General features: G+C 40.3%; 1 protein-coding gene across 1 annotated transcript in view; it reads right to left on the bottom strand.

Annotated features, from left to right (window-relative positions):
* PITPNM1 (phosphatidylinositol transfer protein membrane associated 1) overlaps positions 1-21215 on the bottom strand; it is a 1523951-nt gene that overhangs the window by 301543 nt on the left and 1201193 nt on the right. The window contains exon 17 of the mRNA XM_044084149.1: positions 13136-13284. Coding sequence (XP_043940084.1) covers positions 13136-13284 — 149 coding nt within the window. The remainder of the gene's footprint in view (positions 1-13135; positions 13285-21215) is intronic.

The following is a 21215-nucleotide window of genomic DNA, read 5'->3' as shown; positions in this document are numbered from 1 at the left end:
TTAAGAATTACTATCCCTAGTTCACTTACTAAAGCAAGGCAAGAGGAAGTGAGTGAGTAGTCTTCCTTCTTGTCAGGTTTTACAAACAGACTGCTCTGAGACTTCTGTCTCATCTAGCATTAAAACATCATTTCAGTGCTGGATTAAAGATGACATGACCTACATTTGGTCACTTGACTTCTGGCTCCCGCACTACGCCCTTTACTAGAAACTGAACCAGAAATTAGCACGTGTGTCATAATATATGCACATAGAGCTTTGCTAAGATGTGTTATAGCATCTAGAAACTATAAAACCATTTCAAAAACTTCCACCCTTCCAGGGTAGCAATTAGTTCACCCCTAAGGACAATACAGTAAGGACTCCTAGTCCTGGTTTTCACAGACAATTTGTCTCTGGCTGCAATCAGAACTGTAAGATACAATCTTTATGGCCTAAACCTGGTAATTTAATTTCAGACTATATTTCCAAGTTAGCTGGACTGAGATTAACCTCTTCTTTTCCACGATCTTCTGTTACAATATATCCATTTCAGGAGTGACAATACAATCTGACATACAGGTGTATTTCTTTTCTGTCCAGCAGGACCTATTGCTGGTACATTTTTAACACAAACAGGTTTAAAAATACATTTTCAACACAAGCACCTGCCTGTGCAAATCAGTTTCATATACAAATGACATATAATTATTTTCAAAACTCCAGGTAGCTATGCTGGCATATGTTACACATCTACTTGCCCTACTTTTCCTGGCATATCTGGCAATACCTCACACCATCACAGAAGGAACTATCCTTGGATCCAATTTATGCATCATCTGATCTGCCTTTGAGAGACTTCCGGATGACATAAAAGACAACATGTAAGGGGGTTGAGAGTGTCTCTGGAGTCTGGAAAAGTTGATTGGGCAGAGAAGTAGAAACATGGCTGCATGGCTAGGCTTAAAAAGGTCCTTGTGGTTGTTAGCCTAGTAAACACCTATGAACCTATAAAACAGGCTTCACTGTGCATTCTGGTGCACAGTTTCTTTGAGCTGAGCTGCTTCTTGGATTCAAGGACTTAGGATCCGAGGAAGAAGCAGAAGGTAAGGGGGGTATGGTAATAGCAGCCGATCTTTTCAGATCTGAGGAAGGTTTTGGATCTGAAGAAAGCCTAGGTGGTTTTGGATCTTAAGGGGCCGGATCCGAAAATGTTCTAATTTTTTCTAATGGCTGAGATGAAGCCCTTAGAAACATAGTAGACCTCTTTTTGGTATCTGAAGAAATGGTTTTGGGTGTTTTATAGGGGATCTGAGCCCCAGAAGAAGCAGGAAGTAATGCCCTAAGAATTAGTTTGTTGTGCCTGTCAGGTAACCTCCCAGTCAGGGAGAAATGGAAGTACAGAGGGGACTGCTCTTTGAGTAGGGGGAGGATGAAGCAGAAGGCCTCCCCAGACAGAACATCTTCAGTTTTGAAGAACAAGAAGAAATAGGTGAGAAGGCGTTAGTATTTAATCTCTCTTCTGTTACACTGAGTCTCAATTCTCTGTTTTGAACAAAGGCCTTTCATTCATCCCTGCCAGTAAATGCGATGTCAGTGATTTTATCACTGACTTGAGATTGTTTGTACATAACATCATGCTCAACACTATGCTTTCTGACACTGGCACTCAAGATAATATCACCTTTGGAAAACCTAATACCTTTGTTCCATCTCTGCATCCACATCATGAGATATTTTTGAATGTTTGTGAGAACGATTTATGGGAAGCCTTTTAGAATGGACATAGACAACCCTTTATTAATATCAATATTTCTTGGTTGATTCACCTGTTATACCAGTCATTCTTGTTTTACCAAAGATCCACAAGTGCCTAACTGACCCACCTATGCACCCTATTATTTCAGGACGTGGTTGAGTTGCAGAGACACTATCTATTTATGTTGAAAAGACCATTAGACCTGTGGTTGATGCCGCACCTGGTGTCCTTAAGGATACAGAGGATTTTATGCTATTTTTCTCAATGATTGGAGGCTGTCTGTGATGTCAGGGACTGCCTTATGGTTGTGCTTGATGTTTATACTTTATTTACCTTGATTCCTAATGATGTTGGGATTGAGATGGTTAGAACATATCTCATTAAGAGAACTGATTGGCCTGTCCACCGGATTGAGTTGGTTTGCTCTCTTCTTGACCCTATTCTTAAGAATAATGCCTTTCTTTTTGATAAAGGGTTTTTTCTACAGAGAGTTGGGGTGGCCATCGGGACCCACTGGATGAACAGTTATGTGAACTTAGTGATGGCTGGCTGGGAGGAGGAATTTGTGTTTTCTAACAATAACTTTATCCAACATATAGTGTACTTTAAACATTTTGTGGATGATGTTTTTCTCTTATGGAAGGTCACCATTTTGGAGCTGAATAGTTTTAGTGGGTTCTTGAACAGTTTCACTACATTTCTTAAGTTTACTAGTGTGCACTCAAGTGACAGTACAGAGTTTTTGGATGTGCGTTTTGTGATGTATGAAGATGGTAGTGTTGGTACAGAGTTGTTTAGAAAAGATTGTTGGAAGAACACTTTCTTACACCGTTCCAGTATACATCCAGGACACATTTATTGTTCGGTGAAGAAGACCCAGTTTTTAAGGACCTCTAGGCTACACACAAATGATGTAAAGTTTAGAATAGCCACTAAGAATCTGGCAGTTGATTTTGTGGATAGAGGTTATAAAATTCACGAGGTTGAGAAATATTTCCATGAAAGCTTGACCCGCCGTTCGACCAGTGTGGTCCCCTATTTTTTGAGAAAAGCCAATTTACCATCAAGAAAGTGTCCAAGTCAGCCAGTAAATACCACCTGTATGACTGTGACATATTCGGGGGACATCCTTCAACAGATGACCAGGATTTAGTATCCAATGTTAATAATGTGCATAATATTTCCTCAGTGGTATCGGATGACCAACAAGTTGATATATTGAATAAAGGACTAAGTTTTGTCCCTGGGTTTTTTGTCCAAGAACATAGTTTTGCTGAAGATGTGATTAAATTTTGTCGAAATTTGAATTTGAAATGCTTTTTTCATGGGACTGATTGTGATGCCTCTGAGGTTAAGGAATTTCGCTTTCATGCCTCCAGGTTCAGGCCACCTATGCAACCCATTGTCCAAATATTTCAAAACGCTGTCCTCAAGGATTTACATTTGTATTTACATAAACAGGACAAGCTTAAAGATAATCTGAACAAAAATCAGAGAATGTGTTTGGAGAAACTGATTAACAACAAAGACATTGTTGTTCTTTCAGCGGACAAGGGTGGAGCAGTGGTGGCCCAGGATCTGGGGGACTTTGAAGCTGAAGCTGATCATCAGTTATCTAACCATAATCATTATCAGGAAATGCAGGCGGATCCCACTTTGCAATTTAAAAAGGATGTCGACAAGTTTTTGGATTTGGCTACAGAGGAGGGCATTATTAATGATGAAGTGTGTCCTCAATTCAAGGTTGATTTTCCTAGCAGGCAATATATCTATTTTCTCCCGAAGATCCACAAAGACCCCACAAGGCCGCCAGGGAGACCGATCGTATCAGGCAGGGGTTCCCTTACGGAACACCTTTCTGAATTCCTCACATTATATCTAAAACCACTTTTGGCCCATATACGTCCTAGAAAGATACTACACAGTTCCTATCCATTATCTCTGAGACCCAACTAGAGTCCCATTGGATTTTATGCACCTTGGATGTCACCTCCCTATATACCAGTATTCCCCATTGGGCAGGACTTTTGGCCCTGCAATATTGGCTGGATAAGGTTAATATCTATAAGCCTGGTTTTAATACCCTCTTGGTATGCATGACTGAACAGGTCCTGATTCACAATGTGTTCTTTTTTAAGGACAGATGTTTTTGGCAGACACAAGGCACTGCTATGGGGGCTTCTTTTGCCCCCATTTATGCAGACTTATTTATGGCGTATGTGGAGGACCAGGTAATTTATGACATCAGTCACAATATCTATATTAACGAGATGGATATCTGGAGGAGGTATCTTGATGACTGCTGGATGGTGTGGAGAGCTAGTGAGGAATTCCTTTTTGAATTCCTTGAGTATCTAAATGGCAATATGTGGGGGATTGAGTTTAAGTTGACTTTTTCTAGATCTGAAATTACGTTTTTGGATGTTTTGGTAAAAAGAATGGGCACCAACACTCTTGAGAGTGAGATATTTAGAAAATTTCCTCAATTCAATACCTTATTACATGCCACTAGTTTCCACCCCCAGCATGTCATCAAGAACATCCCCAAGTCCCAATTCCTTCGTGTCAGAAGGATTTGTTCCAGTTCCTCCACATACGACCATCCCAGGAGGGATCTTATCACCAGGTTTAAAAGTAGGGGTTATGTAGGGGGTGACATCATGAGGGCCAATCATTTTGCAAATCAGCAAGATAGAACTGATTTATTATTCTATCAAAATCGGGATCATGTCAAGTCTGATTTGCTTAGATTGGTTACAACTTATGGGAGGAATACAGCTGGATTCATGAACATTATCCATAAGTATTGGTATTTGTTAAAACCGGATAATGTTTTAGAGAAATATGTAGGGGACCGGTGTCATTACTCATTTCGGAAAGGGTGGTCTTTGGGCTCTCTTTTTAGTCATTACAAGAAGGTTTATTACAGATATACATGTTCCATTACTCAAGCTCACCTTTTTACAGGCCCTGTTTTTGGATGCTATCCATGTGGTCATTGTACCTACTGCCCTAGGGTGTTGAAATGTCGGACTTTTTCTTCACAAAATTGCCCACAAGTTTATGATATATTATGTTTTGCCAATTGCAGTACATCTTGGGTGATTTATTTGGCCCAGTGCAATTGTCGAGCTTTCTATGTTGGACAGACTTCCCGTCCTTTTAAAGTTAGGATAGGGGAACATCTTAGTGATATTAAAACCCAAAAGGGGTCCAGTTCATTATATAAACACATTTCTAAACACCCTATAGGCAATTTTTGTTTTATGGTCATTGATCACATCAAGGACAGACATGTACAATCTCATGTTCTACATGATAAGCTCACTTATAAAGATAAAATGTGGATCATCAAACTAGGGGCTCTATTTTCCCCTGGCTTGAATAATCATTTTTGAGGCATCAAATTCATATAATTGTTGTTATATTTTTGTTGTTATATTTGGGTTTATATACTCATGTATATAATTGGGACAACTGGGTTCATTTGTAACACATTTCATGTATTTTTGAACTAGTGCACTATTTTATTGATGCACTAGAGGGCACTCCATGCTTCCTATATGAAGTTTATATAAGTTGCAAGACAGGAAGTTAGTTTTTGTCTTTATTTTGTACATCATGTTTGGTTGCTGATGAAGGATTTACCGAAAAACCGGTATAACCATGTTGGTGTACGGTTATGTTATGTTGCTGTCTTGAATTTGGACATTAAATGAATATTGCCTGATTTCAGGAGTTTAGTGCTGGCTTTTCTTTTTTAACTTTGGTTTGGTTTTTTAAGCCGTGCACCAGCCGTTCGTGCAGGAAGAGGTTTTGGATATATTCAGGTGATACCAGGATTGTTGTGACATTAGTCAGAAAAATTGGTCCATTTTTAGGCTTGATGAGAACATATCCAGGGTTGTTGCTCTCCCTGCTTTAGATTCAGGAATGCTCTTTGCCTTAGGAGGCAGCTGTGTTACAGAGATTTGTGTACTAGAGTGAGCTCTGCCACTGTGACTAACAAGTTTGGTACCTTTCCTTGCAGGTCATGCAAGGTTTATGCGTGTATTTGTTGTGCAAGTTTTATTTGCCATCCATGCTCTGGACATGTTTTTGATTTTAGGTTATGTGCAAATTGTATGTGAGCAAAACGGGTTTATATTAGATAAATGAAAGTTTACCATAGCGAACGCTCTAATAATTGAAATTCTCAGACCTTGAACTCGCTATTGTGGGGGGCACCCCCCCCCGCTAAATATATATACCAACTCCGATATCACACTATAGTGAAGAAAGGGCAACTATTTCGATCTTCACTGTACCTCAATCTCACAAAAAGCATATCGAGTTCCGGGATTTTTGATTATTAGAACATTCGCTAAGGTAAACCTTTGTTTATCTAATATAAACACGGGCAAAACCAATATGTTGTTGAAAGATCGTGTTTTGAAACACCTTAGTGACATTAGACTAGGGAATACAACCAATGCACTTGCTAGACACATGGAGGATTTTCCAGGAAATAGCTTTAAGTTTATGGTAATACAATTGATTGCAAGAAATAAGGGAGGTGGGAACATTGTGCAGAACACTGAGTTTGCTGAGATGAAATGGATTGTTAAGTTGAGAGCTAACAGTCTGCCTGGTTTAAACAGCACTGTCCCTTTAAAGCCAGCACTCAGAGCACTGAGATTGCTTAATTGATACTATGTGTCCATTGGTTGATTCTCTATGTCTTTTGGTTTCTTTAGTGTTTTTAAGTGTTGCTTTGTTGTGTGGTTTTAAGATCTGAAGAAGGGCTTTTGCCTGAAAGTGCTCATCTTTTGTATTTCTTTTGTTTTTGATTAAAGTTTTTTATTTCTAAGCTGGCCGTGGTAACCAGATTATTTATTTTAGTTTTATTTTACTTTTTTATACATTACCGGGCTTTAGCTGCTGTTTGTGTGCTTTTTCTCTTGATCTTGCCTATCCAATAGCACTCTAGAATTAAAACTAGCACAAATGGAACAGGCCGTGTTGAGATGTTCCTGTCCTAGACAATACACGCACGTCTTGTGGGCATCAGAGTTCGGAATCTTATGCCCAGAAGAAGTGTACTTTTTAAAACCAGTCAGTTTTTCTGACATGGTCGAAGGGGAAAGAGCCAGGAAAGAAACAAGTACTACTTTTTTTTTTGTTTACTTTTTAAATAGTGACTATAAGGTAGAAAAAAAGACAGAAACAATAGCAACTATGGTGTTCTAAAACAAATACCTGTACAGGTAATGAAAGTAGTGCCGACAATGGCATGAAGCCTACTCAAAGGTGAGTAGAGAAATAAGAAAGTGTAAAAACAAGAAACGCCTATTGCCAGCGAACAATAAGAGGGAGGATATAGAACAGAAGGAAACAAACGAGTTTTAAGAATAATAACATCAATTTAACTAGTACTATTGAAAGAGAAACTACTTACTACGCTCAAGAGATTGCAACCTACGTTTAACCACAATGGGAGTAAATGAGATCTGAGGCAGTGGGGATGGGTAGAGCATTATGGGTGGAGGGAGGAGCTCAAAAGTTGGATCCGAAGTCTAAAAAATGAGGCTGAGTCATGAATTCTAACTCCTTCAAAGAGGAAGTGTTCTCCAAAAAGAGAAAGGAAAAACACAGTTTCCAAAGAACTGTTTAACCAACTTTACCAGAACTGCTTGACTTCAGTTTTGACCTCCACCATGAAAATGGTCAGAAGACCGACCAGGAATCCTTGTTGAAAAATTGAATTTGGAGCACTGATACCTCTTAAACATCAAGGATGCCAGAAGTAGACCAACTGGTATAGCACAGGATACTACACCATCCAGATGGAGAATCAGATCCACTTGGAAAACTGAGTAGAAAGCTTTACAGGAGCTTAATCCTCCCACCCTAAGTGTCGCGGCCAACAGGTCAGCAGGGTCAGGGGAAAAATAGCTTCAGCCTAGGAAATGAAGTGGTTCTTTTAGTCACTCACACAATGGAGAAAATTTACGCCAAATTTAGGAGAGGTCCCACAAGTGCCATTAGAATAGAATTTTGAATCAATGCCCCTTTTAGCTAGCAAAGTTTTATCCTCATACATGAACTTTGCAGTGAGACACAGGCACAGCAATGGAAAGGGAAAAATATACATGAACCCCCCTCACCCATGCTGATCCAGTAGTAGGAAGAGTATGTCATAATTTGTTCATTTTTAACCAGTTAACTGAATTGGTCCTTCTCAGACCCTTTTCATCCAAGACTTAGGCCACAAGAGCAAAAGTAAATATAAGATAAACGGACAATGTAGCACAGACAATCAATTGCATGTTTTTGGGAGGTAGGAGAAAATCAGGTGCTCAGAAGAAAATTACACACAGTCAGTCACAAATAGAATATGTAAAACTCCACAGGCACTGGCTAGTGGTCAGGACTCAACCCCAGATCCTAAAGCTCTGAGACAAAGAACTTGCCAGTAAGCCATGACACTACCGTAATCTCCCACCTCTGGAAATTTGGTCCAGACATGGCCTCTACATGGCTGCTTCTTCAGCAGAGGTTAAGCAGAGTATTGCAAGTGTTGGCATGTTCTCAACCACTGGAATGAGTGCTGCTAAGACTGTGTAGTCCAGTAATAGAGCAGGGCAACAGACGATTACCCTCTGCTGCACTGAGACAAAGAAGGCTCTAAAATTTCAGATGTCCTGCCAAAGGCCCCCACAAATCAATGTCAACCCTTCCAAATGATTTAGAACTACAAGGCAGCCTAGGTAAGCAGTGTAAGCCACCATAGACAGTGACAACAAGAACACAGAAAGGGAAGGCCTACCTAGGACAAAGTGGGGTAATTTCCTCAAGCTAGGACAATCATAGTCAAGAACTAAAACCAGGAGAGGCCTGAAATATACAGGACAGCCACTGCAGACTCTACTAAGATCACGCTAATTATATATGTACACTTGTACAATGTCTCTTACCAGATTTGGCAGCATACACAACCAAAGGGAGCAGTCTGTTTCAGGAGCAGGCCCAAAATATAACCATAAATAGGCAATCAGGTTCAGACCTCAAATGGGAGAGAAAACTTGCAAGTCAAGCACAAGGTCCATGCCTGTAAAAGTAAACCACTGAGCAGAAACTAGAAACAGCACCCAAGAAAAAAAAGTGTGGCAGTCCATATACGGAACTGGAACTGTGACTGACACTCCACCTCTAGGAAGCCCTTCCATAGAAATTCTACGAAAAGAAAACTTGCTGCCAGCCACCCACAATCAAAGATACATAGAGGTTCCACACCCTCCAGGCTTTAGCTGCTAGAAGTAATCCCTAGAAAGGTTTTAGAGATCAGGGAACTTCAAACAGCAACCTACCCCTCAATGGGGGAAGACATCTCATCAGAGAAACTGGAGGTGAATATCAGTCAAAACCGCGAGCACAAGGAAATAAAAGGAAGAAATGGGGCCAGAGAGATACCTCAAAGGAAGGGGCACAAAAAGGCCAAGAAGCAGGTGATATCAACTCATCTATACATACAAAGAAAGGGGGACACATCCCTTCACTTGAAACTAGATGGGGCCTTATTGGCTTAGTGCAACTGAGTCTGGACCAGCTTTAACAGTTCTAATACATTAAAACATATGAAAGGAATAGAGGTATAGGAAAAGGAACAGATGTGGAAAAAGTGACTGACCAGGTTCCACTCCACTTTTGATGATTCTCAAAGGATAGGCTCCTGTCTGGGACCTTCTTTCAGGGAGTCCTGAAACAGAATTTTGCCAGTTAACGGTTTAGAGGGGAGGCAAGAAAGCTCTTCCCAAGAAATCCCCCATAGATGAACTAAAATCTTAGAAGACCCCCTGAGGGTCTGCCTTGGTTCTGTTCAGCTTGCTTGCCACACAGTTTTGCTCTAACAGAATGCAAGATGCCTGTAGAGTGAGATTGTGCTGTAAAGCTATATCCCATGTTGATATGGCTAGGGTGCATATGGGGTAAGGTCTGGTTTCCTCCTGCTTGATTATGCACCACATCACCGTGGTACTATCTGTAACTACTTGAAGTGGTCCTTTCTAGAGGCCACAGCTGTTTCAGAGTTAAGAGTCTTTAGAAGTGCTAGCATTTCTTTTATGTTTGTGTGTTTTAGCCTGTCTTTCTTGTCCCAGAGACCTTGCACTTTTATTCCTACTGACACTGCTCCCCAAGCAATGCCCAATGCATCTGTTGTGATTGACTGCTTTGCAGCAGGAGGGGATACTGGCAGATTTGGATTCTGAGTAATTTGATATTTCCAGTAAATGATTTCCCTTTTCATAAATCCAAGAACTGGGATTTGAAATGGCAAAGGGTGCTGATGCTGGGACCAAAGTGATTTCAGATACCACTGTATCTTTCTCATGTGGAGTCTTGCGAGAGATATGAAAGTCATAGAAGCCATGAGACCCAAAATCCTGAGGTATTCCCTTGCTTGCAGTGACAGAAGCCTGAATGGAAAAAGCTCTGGAATAAATCTTAAAGTAGATCTATTTTTTTTTTTCCTTTGGAAGAAAAATTCTTTGTACTGAGGTGTCTATCAGGCACCCCAGAAAATACTGGAGTCAAAATAGAGTTTTGAATGTTCTCTTGGAATCCCAGCCTGTGTGGGAGATTTCTTTACTTAGATCAGAGATTCCAAACACTTGAAAAGACACTCTGCAAACATAAGCAAACCATTTAAATATGGAATAATATGGATACCTGGTAGGCTGCAATGAGATGAAACACTTTCTAGAAAATTTGCAAACACCTTTGAAGCAGTGGATAGCCCAAAGGTTAAGGCAGAGAACTGATGATGTGATTCAGACACACAAAACCTAAAGATACACCAGAAAACTGAATAAACAGGATGTGAATGCGATGAGATGCATCTTTTAAATATAAGGTAAAAAGAAAACTCAAATGAGGAAGAAGGGGTAACAGGTTATGAAATAAAATCATTCCAACTTGGACATTATCACAAACTAATTCAGTAAAAAAAGATCCAGAACTGATCACCAGGACTTTTTTTTTCTTTCTTTGGCACTAAAAACATTCTTGAGTAAAATCCCTTCCCCGACTGAGAAGGAGGAGCAGTTTTTATTATCTCCTGAGAGAGCACATGATGTAGGATAGGAAGACAGACAAGAGTTTAGTCTGGTGGATGAGGAGGAATCACCTGGAAAAGTGGAATTCCCTCCACTGCCATCTGTATCTTAGATGAATCACAGTCAAGCCCTACTTGTCTGAAATGATCTACTGCTAAAGATAAAAATGGTGATTCAGACTTTGTGGAATGGATAAGGGACTGCTGGGAGGGGTCACGGTCCCTTATATAGTCATTTTGACTTGTTTGACTGTACTTCTGGGGGGGGGGGGGCTGCTTTCTTTTTGGAAGATCTATGCATGTTATTTACATCTTTGCTTATTACCATTCTGCTTTGACTGTTTATTTTATTTCTTTCCAAAGCTGGATGAGGGGGCATAAAACCTCTTAGAGAATTTAAAGCAGGAGGGCTGAAAATCTGAGAGATTCCCTGAATCAGCTTACCTCTCTCATCACACTTTTTGATAAACCCTGCATCAGTGGGTACAAAATCTAAATCTCTATTAAAGGGAGAATTCAGAATTTCATTTTTGATGTCCTCTGGGAGGTTCTGAGAACACAGCCAGGCAAAGCTCCTCAGCACAGTACCAGAGGCAACAAACCTGGATGTAGTATCTACAGAGTCATAAACACCCTTTAAACAATGAGTAGTGACCTGAGAAATAGAAGAAACTAAATTATTGCAAAACAGATTTTTCCCTCACACAAGGAAACTGCAGTCAAAACATTCATTATACTTTTACAGTTAGTCAATATAAACTTTAACATATGAGCTTGACAATTCAGATCTCCAAAAATCAAATCTGCAGAAGCATACACTTTTCCCCAAACTTATCAACAGCTTTACCATCCTTATCAGAAGGAGAACAATTAGAATAAACAAAATGTTTGTCAACAGCTGGATTGACTAAAGGTATAGTTGCTGGATAAGGTCTGGGATTAGTGTATAAAAACTTGAAACACTGATGAACTTTGCACATTCTATCTGATTTCTTAAGTGCTGTAGGTTGACTGTCAGGGAACACACAGGTTGTGACAAACACAGCCTCCAGTGATGACAGCAATGGGGGGATGGTTGAGGGAAATGAAAATGTCAGTTCCAGCAAATCAATATTTTCTAAGGGACTAAGAAACTTCAGTGTTCTCCCACTGAAAACAATGTCTCATTCTGGAAATAGTCTAAGAGAAAGTAAATCCCTCAAAGGGATAATCAAATGCCACACTCTTCTCAGAATATGAATCAGAAGCATGTGGAGAAAAAGAGTGCATCTGTCCCCTCATATTCTACAAATTCCAATTCTTGAACCTCTTCAGGGAAAGAGTAATCTCTCTTTATTGTATCAGAAACCATCTTACAAGAAGGGTCAGTAGCCTGCACAAGCTCCTGAGTCAAGCCTGATAAATTACTCCTGTCCAAACAAACTGACACAAGAGAAGTTACATGTTTAGTTTCTGTCGCTTTTTGATAGGAATGTTAGGGCAAACAGACTTAGTACTACCAGCAACAGCTTCCCCATGGAATGGCACATTCTGGCTAAGTGGGGGCACCTTCCCTGCCTCTTCTCCCATGATTGACAAGAGTGGCTTTCCCTTGCATTGTGGGGGACCCCAACAGCCACAGAGAAAATGGCTAACTCCCAGTCCATGATGGCTGTATGGACAACACCAAAGGGATCCAAAGAAAAAGATGAGTGGTCTGAGGAGCCAGCTTTGGCTACAACAGAGTCACCCACCTGTGAGTATGGCCCCGCAATGGAACAACATTTGCTGACTGTCAATCTTCAAAAGCCTGCAGAGGAGTGCTCTTCTTAGCAGCAAGAAAGCTCTCAAGGGCTTGGCCCCCAAAACAGTCTTTTCAGTCAGCTCAGCTCAAGTTGACTTAATAGTTTGCGTACGTGGAAGGTGCCCTGAAGCTATGAAAGCTGGTTGGCTGTTATAGCCTAAGCAGGATATAACCCATATAGCTTAGGCTACTGTAGCAGTGAACAATATGAAGAACATATGTGTACATACCTGATTGTAAGCATGCATAAACAGTCTGAAGCTGCAAAGTAGCTTTGCACAAACTATAATTAAAGGATGGGTGAAAGGAGCCAAAGATGGTATAATATGGCAGTCTATGAAAGCGGACAACTCAAATATGACTGCTGATGATATAATTGTACTTCCACTCTGTCTCTCTCTCTCTCTCTCTCACACACACACACGCAGACAACCCAAGTCAGAGAATTGTCATAATGCTGCAAAAATATGAAACTCAGAAATATGAAAACAGTACTCACAATTTCCTTTTTCTGTCTTACCTGTCGCAACATGAAAGCCACTACATCTGTAGACTCCCAATAGCTGGCATGGAAGAGATGTGGCAGTGTAACAGTGGGGAACGCTGTAAGAGCATCTGGGCAGTACAGAGCATAATCTGTACGTTTAATACCCCACCATTTCTCTATAGCTGCAAGAAAAGCAACAGAAAATCAGGAAAGTGAAGAAACAACATTTTCATTTAGATCTTAAGTCATACTCTGGATAAATACCTCCACCTTCTAGTAGTTTTTGGATCTTCATTACCTGGTATGTATACTTTTGCAGCCAGATCCTTGTTTTCATCCTGATGACCCGTATATTTACACACTCCTGGATGAAAACACACTGACTACCAGGTTTCCAGTAATTAGTCATATAATAAACATGCAAAAAAGAAAAGACTATAGTACATTCAGGTAGTAGTACTGGCATGCAAATGTTAGGTAAATGCATACATTTGCATGAGGACCGCCTTTCTGGTACTCTGAAAAGCAGTGAAGATGTGTAACCTCTCTCCCTGTCTGGCATGTCTTTTACAATATGGTGCGCAAATATAATTAAGGCCAAACACAGTGAGTACAGCCATGAATTGCAGGTAAGTTCTAGCATTTTCAGCCAAAATATGTGAAATGAAACAACTTGTACCTCATAAAAGGCAAAAAACTGTGCTACCAAACACCTGTGGTATTGCTCCTATATAAGCTTGATAAAAATAATGTAATTAAAATCAATATTTTGCTGCCGTGTAAGTGCTGGGAATTATTTATTTAGTATGTTTACCAAGGTAGTACACTTATCACAGTAGACCATTTGCAGGCAGAGCCTGGGTAATTTAATTACCCAACCAACATCATTACACAAATTAATTATCTTGATACAGGACAAGTGCTTACATGGTTAACTTACAAACACAAACGGAATGCTACATATAATGCACTTGTGTAGCTGCGCAAAACATCACAGAAATAATTCCACAATAAAAGTAACCTATGGGCATTATGCATGCATTCCAAGAGTAAAACCTGACTTTCCATGATGATGCAAAGTATATGCTATCAAATGAAAGATAAATCTACTTTCATCCATAACAGCAAAGTATTCACAAGGATGTATAAACAGTTATATTACTAGAGTAAACTATTCCGAACTTCTTCCCTCTTTTGTGTGCTCTTCAGCTGACCATAATCTGCTTGGATCTGCTCCAGTCTATCCTTACCTTGGTGCTCCTTGTACTTTTCCCAAAGGAATAAGACCACCTTGAGAATAGGAAGTGAAAATGGGAGGACAGCAGTTGGCATTGTCATGTATGCTGTCCTGCACACCAGGAATTTTTGTTATGAAATAACTAGGTTGAGTTGTTAATGTCATGAGCATCACCATATATATTAGTTATCTTCAGCCCTTGCATTAATAATGAATTTATTGGCAATCTGCCAAATAACTAGAGCACTACCTCCATCACTGGGGGAGTACTTGGTCACAAGCAGAATCTCCCTCCTTCCCTACCAGAATGGGTAAGCCACCACCTGCCATTCCTTCACACCATTCCAGCTCCTCCTGTGCCCAAGCCACCACCAGCCATTCCTTCCCACCGTTCCAGCTCCTATTGTGTCCAAGCCACCACCTGCCATTCCTTCCCACCTTTGCAGCTCCTCCTGTGCCCAAGCCATCACCAGCCATTCCTTCCCACTGTTCCAGCTCCTATTGTGCCCAAGCCACCACCTGCCATTCCTTCAGACCATTCCAGCTCTTCCTGTGCTCAAGCCACCACCTGCCATTCCTTCCCACTGTTCCAGCTCCTACTGTGCCCAAGCCACCACCAGCCATTCCTTCCCACCGTTCCAGCTCCTCCTGTGCCCAAGCCATCAGTCTGACTCAGGCTGACTCCATCCCTCTGCATAGTACTCATACCTTGCAAATCATTTATCAAGAATATTCTGATAAGCAATCAAAATAAAGGTTTCAAGAATAATTTTAATAGAAGAACTGGTACTCATATGTTATCATTGTTGCTTATGTAATTATGGGGTCACTTGCTATTTGTGAATTCAGATAAGCTGCATTGTGCGGCATTGGAATTTGAGAAACATGAAGCATAGTACTTTACATAGTCACAAAATGGCCTATCATATTGGCTGTGTATAAAGCTGCATATGTCCTGAGCTGCACAGGGCACTCCTGATATTTGTTTCTGTGTTCCAAATCCCACAGCAACCACAAGCTGGACATTGGGACACAGAAACACGAACTATGTTTACATGGAGCTGTGCTCATGCTGTACTCTGGGCTAACGCCACCCCATGCTAGTCTATTAGTGTTTATCTGCCTTGAACTGTACTCTTTGCAAATTATACCACCAACAGTGTCTTATCCTGCATCTCTTCTTATATTGAAGCCAATGCAACTTGCTGTGCTACATTCTGACAACTCTTTCCTTTTGCACAGTTAATCACTGCTACCAAGATTATGGAATTTTTTTCTAAAAATGTGTAATTGCTTAACTGCAAATACATTTGTAAAATTGTATTTAAACTGTGAACATTCTTGTTCTTTTCTCTCCTGCATTCACATCATGTATAATTTCTCTTTGATTTTATTGTACTTCAGTTGTATTTCTTCAACTTGTGTAAAATTGTGCTTCCTGTATTTCAACTGTACTTCTTTGTCACAGTGATGTGTTTATCCTTGCACCCAGTCAGACTATCCTGGTTAATAAACGCAATAAATAAATAAACAATGCCATGGTTCTGAGGCACTTTCTGTATTCTGTGCCTCAAACTGTGGCTCTGAATTATTCAAAACCAATTGTTTAAATGAATCACCTCTATTTTGCAGCCTCACCTTCACAAGCACACTTGCACTCACAGATTAATTTGTAACTTTCCTTCTTAATATTTAATAATTCATAGCATTAATTAATGCATATACACATGCCTACTCATGCTGTAATGCCAATCAGATTAATCAAAGCCCTCTCCAATTCATAAAAATACACATATACATTCATTTATACATACTCAAAGTCCATATCACTCACTCACTCACTCACTCACTCACTCACTCACTCACTCACTCACTCACTCACTCACTCACTCACTCACTCACTCACTCACTCACTCACTCACTCACTCACTCACTCACTCACTCACTCACTCACTCACTCACTCACTCACTCACTCAAAGACCTCTCCCATTCACACTACCTCCATTCATTAATTCATACATCCCACCATTCAGGTCAAGTCACTCACTCACTCACTCACTCACTCACTGACCTCTCCCATTCACACTACCTCCATTCATTAATTCATACATCCCACCATTCAGGTCAAGTCACTCACTCACTCACTCACTCACTCACTCACTCACTCACTCACTCACTCACTCATATTATTGGCAATCAGGCAATGTGACTGGGATCGTTAAATTAACAGAAAATTAAAATAATTCATTTTGCATTCTTTATCAAGTTGCCTAGCTGCTAGCAATACTCATTCACTCACTTTTATTACAGTTAAACAACATGACAGGGATTATAGTAAGAGCATTTCAATTCTCTCTTTATTTAGTGATCCTGGTCATGTGGCCTGGCTGATGCCAATGACCACTTACTCAATTTTATTACTGGAATCAGAAGCTTGATTGAAGAAACACATGGCTATGGAGATACTAGGAAGAGAACACAGGACCTCACAGATACAAAGCATGTGCTCTACCACTGAGCTATATTTTTTTAGCCACTTTTTCTTGCAGAAACACAGTTCTCATGTCCAAATTTTATCTTATGGAAATGACACTTCCATTTTTTACTTTTACATTATTGCTGGTCTTCTTCCTCATCTTCCTGACCACCCAACATTACTCTCTGGTTCAAGACTAGAGTATTTCTGAGTTTTCTTGTCAGCTATGGGGCTTTTTTCTGTTGCTCAATCATTCTTCTTTGGAACATTGTAAATGGTTTCACTGTCAAGATCTCCCAATAGTCTTTGTTATCATCAGAAGAATGAGACATAGAGTCCCCTTCAACTTTCTGGCTCAGCCTTTGTTGGTTATACTTATTTTATTTCCTCCGAAAAAAGCTGGATATAACAGCTCTGTTCTCACACCTGTCTTTTGACATCCCCTGACTATACAGATAAACTTGTTTGGTCTTCGGACCATAGCTCTCAACTTTCCATCTCCTAAATGAGGAACACTGCCTCTCATAATATGGAACAAATGGGCAAAATGTGGGACTCCTTCTAACAGTTTACTAACAATTTCAGCTAGGAAGGTCACAGGATGGTTAAAATGTGCTACTTATAAGTTATGCACTCACCTTAACTAGGTATCTGTGTTGTCCATTTTCATTCTTCCTCACTTATGGGTCTCAAATCTGATCCTTGGATCTGACTCGTCTGCTTACTACAGACTTCAGATCCAACTCTTGAGATCCTCCCTCTACCCATAATGTCCCACTCCATCCTCAATACCTCAGCTCGAGTTTGCTCTCTATATCCTAATAATAGAAGAAGAACAGATACAGTACATAGAAATGATACAGCACAAATCTGGAACTGTAGATTCCAAAAACAGTACAGTAGGTCCCTCCAGAAGAAGAATATGGATGGGGGATGGATGGGAGGGGAATTGAGGAAGAATGAAAGTGGACAACACAGATGCCTAGTTATGGTGAGTACGTAACTTATAAATCTGATGTTGTCCTTTTCATTCTTCCTCACTTATGGGACAGAGTCCCCAACTATGTTGACCTTGGGTGGTCCTCATGGAAGGATATTCCGGAGTACTGCCGAACAAAAGGAGGCTGTATTTCTAGATATGATATTCAGTTTATAATGTGAAACATAGGTATGAGCCTTGGACCAGGTAGCTGTTGCACAAATGTCATCAGTAGATGTTCTTGACCAAAAAGGTGATGATGCTGCCATAGATCTAGTCGAGTGAGCTCTGGGAGGTTTTGGCAATGTCATATCCTTCTTAGAGTAAATCCATGAGATACACACTGTAATCCATTTACGTAGGGTGACTTTAGAAACTGACTGGCCTAGGCATTGTGGAGATAAAGATACCAAAAGCTGGTCCGACTTTCTAAACTGTTTTATCCTGTGGAGGTAAAAGCATAATTGTCTGTGTACATCAAGGAGGTGTAGCATGTAGCATGCACGCTCCTTTACTTCCAAAATTTAGAAAGAAAACTGGCAAGTGAATGGATTTTTTCAAAACTTACTTTAAGTAAAAAAGAAGGGTTAGTCTACAGAGTAACCCTGTCTTTGTGGAAAATAATATAAGAGTTTTTTTTTGCCAAAAAATCCTGGATGATAGAAATTCTTTTAGCTGAAATAATAGCCACCAAGGAAGCTGTCTTCCATGATAGAAATTTTAGGTCAGAAGGTTCAAAGGGTGTTTGTGTCAAGCCTTCAAGTACTAATGTAAAATCCTAAGGCAGTGAGGGATCCTTTATTGCAGGTCTTAGCAGAAAAATGCCTTTCATAAAAGCTTTATATAATCTAGAAGAAGCTATGGAAAAAGATTTATTCCCTGTGTGGAAATCTGAAATTGTTGCCAACTGAAGTTTAATTGTACCGAAACTAGCACTATCTTTGAAAAGAGTTGTCAAAATTGAAGAATAGTCAAAACTGGAGCAGAAAATAGATCAATGTCCTTATCTGATGCCCAAATAGAGAACCTTTTCCATTTGCTTTTATACATTTTTTTTCGTAGAATTCTTTTGAGAAGCCAAAATAATATCACAAACTGGGGAAGAAAGCCTGGACTGTCTAAATATTACTGGAAGTAGAGAAACAATGTGGTCATCTTGAGAGCCTGAATGTTGGAATGTTGAATCCCCGATGGGTGAGAGAGGAGATATTGAGTGGGTTCCAGTATCCATGGAGGATAAGGAAGATGAGACTGTAGAAAGGGGAACCACACTTGCTGAGGCCAGAAGGGGGAATTGAGGATTACTGAGATCTTCAGCCTGCTTGCTTTCTGCAAAAATCTTGGAATCAGAGGAAGAGGTGGATAAGCATAAAGGAGACCCGAGGGTCAAGTGTGAAGAAGAGAGGTGACTCTCCCTGAAGGGGGATAAGAGCAAAGTACTTGCTGTACTTATTGTTGAGAGGAGTGGTAAATAGGTTGCAGCAAGGTTGGCCCTAATGCCTGAAAATCTTATTCACTACTGATTGATTGAGAGATCACTCATAAGGCATCAGAATGGATCTGCTTAGTTTGCCTGCAAGCATGTTGATTTCCTTAGGATGTGCTTTTCAATAAGAAGGTGGTCTGATGAGATCTCATATTCCCAAACCCTCATGGCCTCTCTTGAAAGGGGGTAAGATCAGATTCCTCTTTGTTTGTTGATGTGTTGTTGGTCTGAATTTCAATAGTCCCCAAGGGAAGGGCATCTTGAAATGCCTGTAACACTAGAAGGACTGCTCACATTTCTAGGACACTGATATGCAACTTGGTCTCCTGGGGGGACCACATTCCTTGAACAGTTCTTCCTAAGAAATGCCACCCCCCGCCCCAGTTGAGAAGTATTAGTGGTCACTGTGGCTATTGGGTTCGGTAGGGGAAAAGGTCTGCTCAGAAAAAGATCATCTGATTGTATCCACCAGTGAATGTGTCACTTGCAAATCAGGATGAGTTTTACTTGAAAAGACAGGGGTTGGTGTAGAATGGACTACTGTACAGCTAGAATCCATTGGAGAACTCACATTAAGAAGCATGCCAGAGGGAGTAGTACTATGGCAGCTTCCATGACCCCAAAGCTTGAAGCATTAATCTTGCTGGGGGAGATGAATAAGAGGGAATAGCCTTGAACCTGACTCCTGATAGAAGTAATGCAGTGGGTAGGCAAGAATGCTATTTGTGTAGATGTGTTTAAACCTGTCCCAATAAATTCCAGGCTCTGAACTGGAGTAAGTTTTGATCTGGCGAGATTTATCATAATGCCCAAGGAGTCAGAAATCTGGAGCAAATAGTCCCTGGCATGTTGAAGTTGATGCTTGGATGGACTGGTTAGAAGCTAGTTGTACAGACTTTCAGTCTCAAGTGAGCTGTGACTACTGCCATGCATTTTGTTAACACCCTGGAGGATGTGGTGAGTCCAATGGGCAGAGCTCTGAATTGGTAATTAGTGTCTCCCAGCTGAAAGCGGAGATGTCTTCTTGATAATCTGCCCTATTTTTGATTTGATAGTATGTGTCCTGAAAATCTACAGAGCACATCCAATCATCATTGTATAGAAAAGGCAGAATGGACTGAAGTATGACCATTCAGAACTTCACTTTCTTTACATACTGGTTCAGTTTGCTTAGACCCGAAATGGGTCTGAAGTCACTTGGTTTCTTTGGCACTAAAAAGAAGTGTGAATAAGTTATGCATCCTATTTGGTCTGGTGGGATCTTCTGGATGACTCTTTTTTCTAGCAGCTTTTGAATTTCTTGTGATGTGGCCTTTCTCTGACTGGGTGGACATTGGGAAGTTTCTTCCTTAGATGATGAGGAAGGGAAAATTTTATGAAATAGCCTCCAGATATTACTGTCAGCACCCATGAATCTTTTGTGATGTTTGTTCAGGCATCCAAGTGCAAGAAGAATCAAACCCCATCTGCCTCCAGAGTAAGACAGTTGGGCAGCACTTCAGGAACACTGAAAGGGCCTATCCAAAAAATAATTTCTAAAGCCCTGGTATTGAAAGCCTCCTCTACCTCTAGGACAATGTCTGCCATTGAAATTTCCCCCTCTGCCTCTGGAGAATTTTCCATTTTTAATTTCTCCAAATCTTTTGGGTTTCTAATACCATAATGGGAATGGACCCCATTCCTAAGTCAAAGTACGATTAAAGTTCATGAAATTATTATTGTTTCACTCTTTGATGTCTGCCAAAAGTGTTCTTTGCATCACCTGCAACGTGCCCAGTAATGACTAATTCTGCAGCTCATTTGGAGTTACATGTATTGGCAACATATCTAAATATGATCGTAGACTCTTTTTTATAAGACTCGTTGCTCCTACTACTATTGGAACTGTCTGGGTATCTTTCTTCCACATTGTTCTCATTTCTGCTTGCAAATCC

The sequence above is a fragment of the Protopterus annectens genome, chromosome 9.part0 (genome assembly GCF_019279795.1).
Source record: "Protopterus annectens isolate FY-2018-M chromosome 9.part0, PAN1.0, whole genome shotgun sequence".
Lineage (NCBI taxonomy): Eukaryota > Metazoa > Chordata > Ceratodontiformes > Protopteridae > Protopterus > Protopterus annectens.
This window is presented reverse-complemented; position numbering and strand designations above follow the sequence as displayed.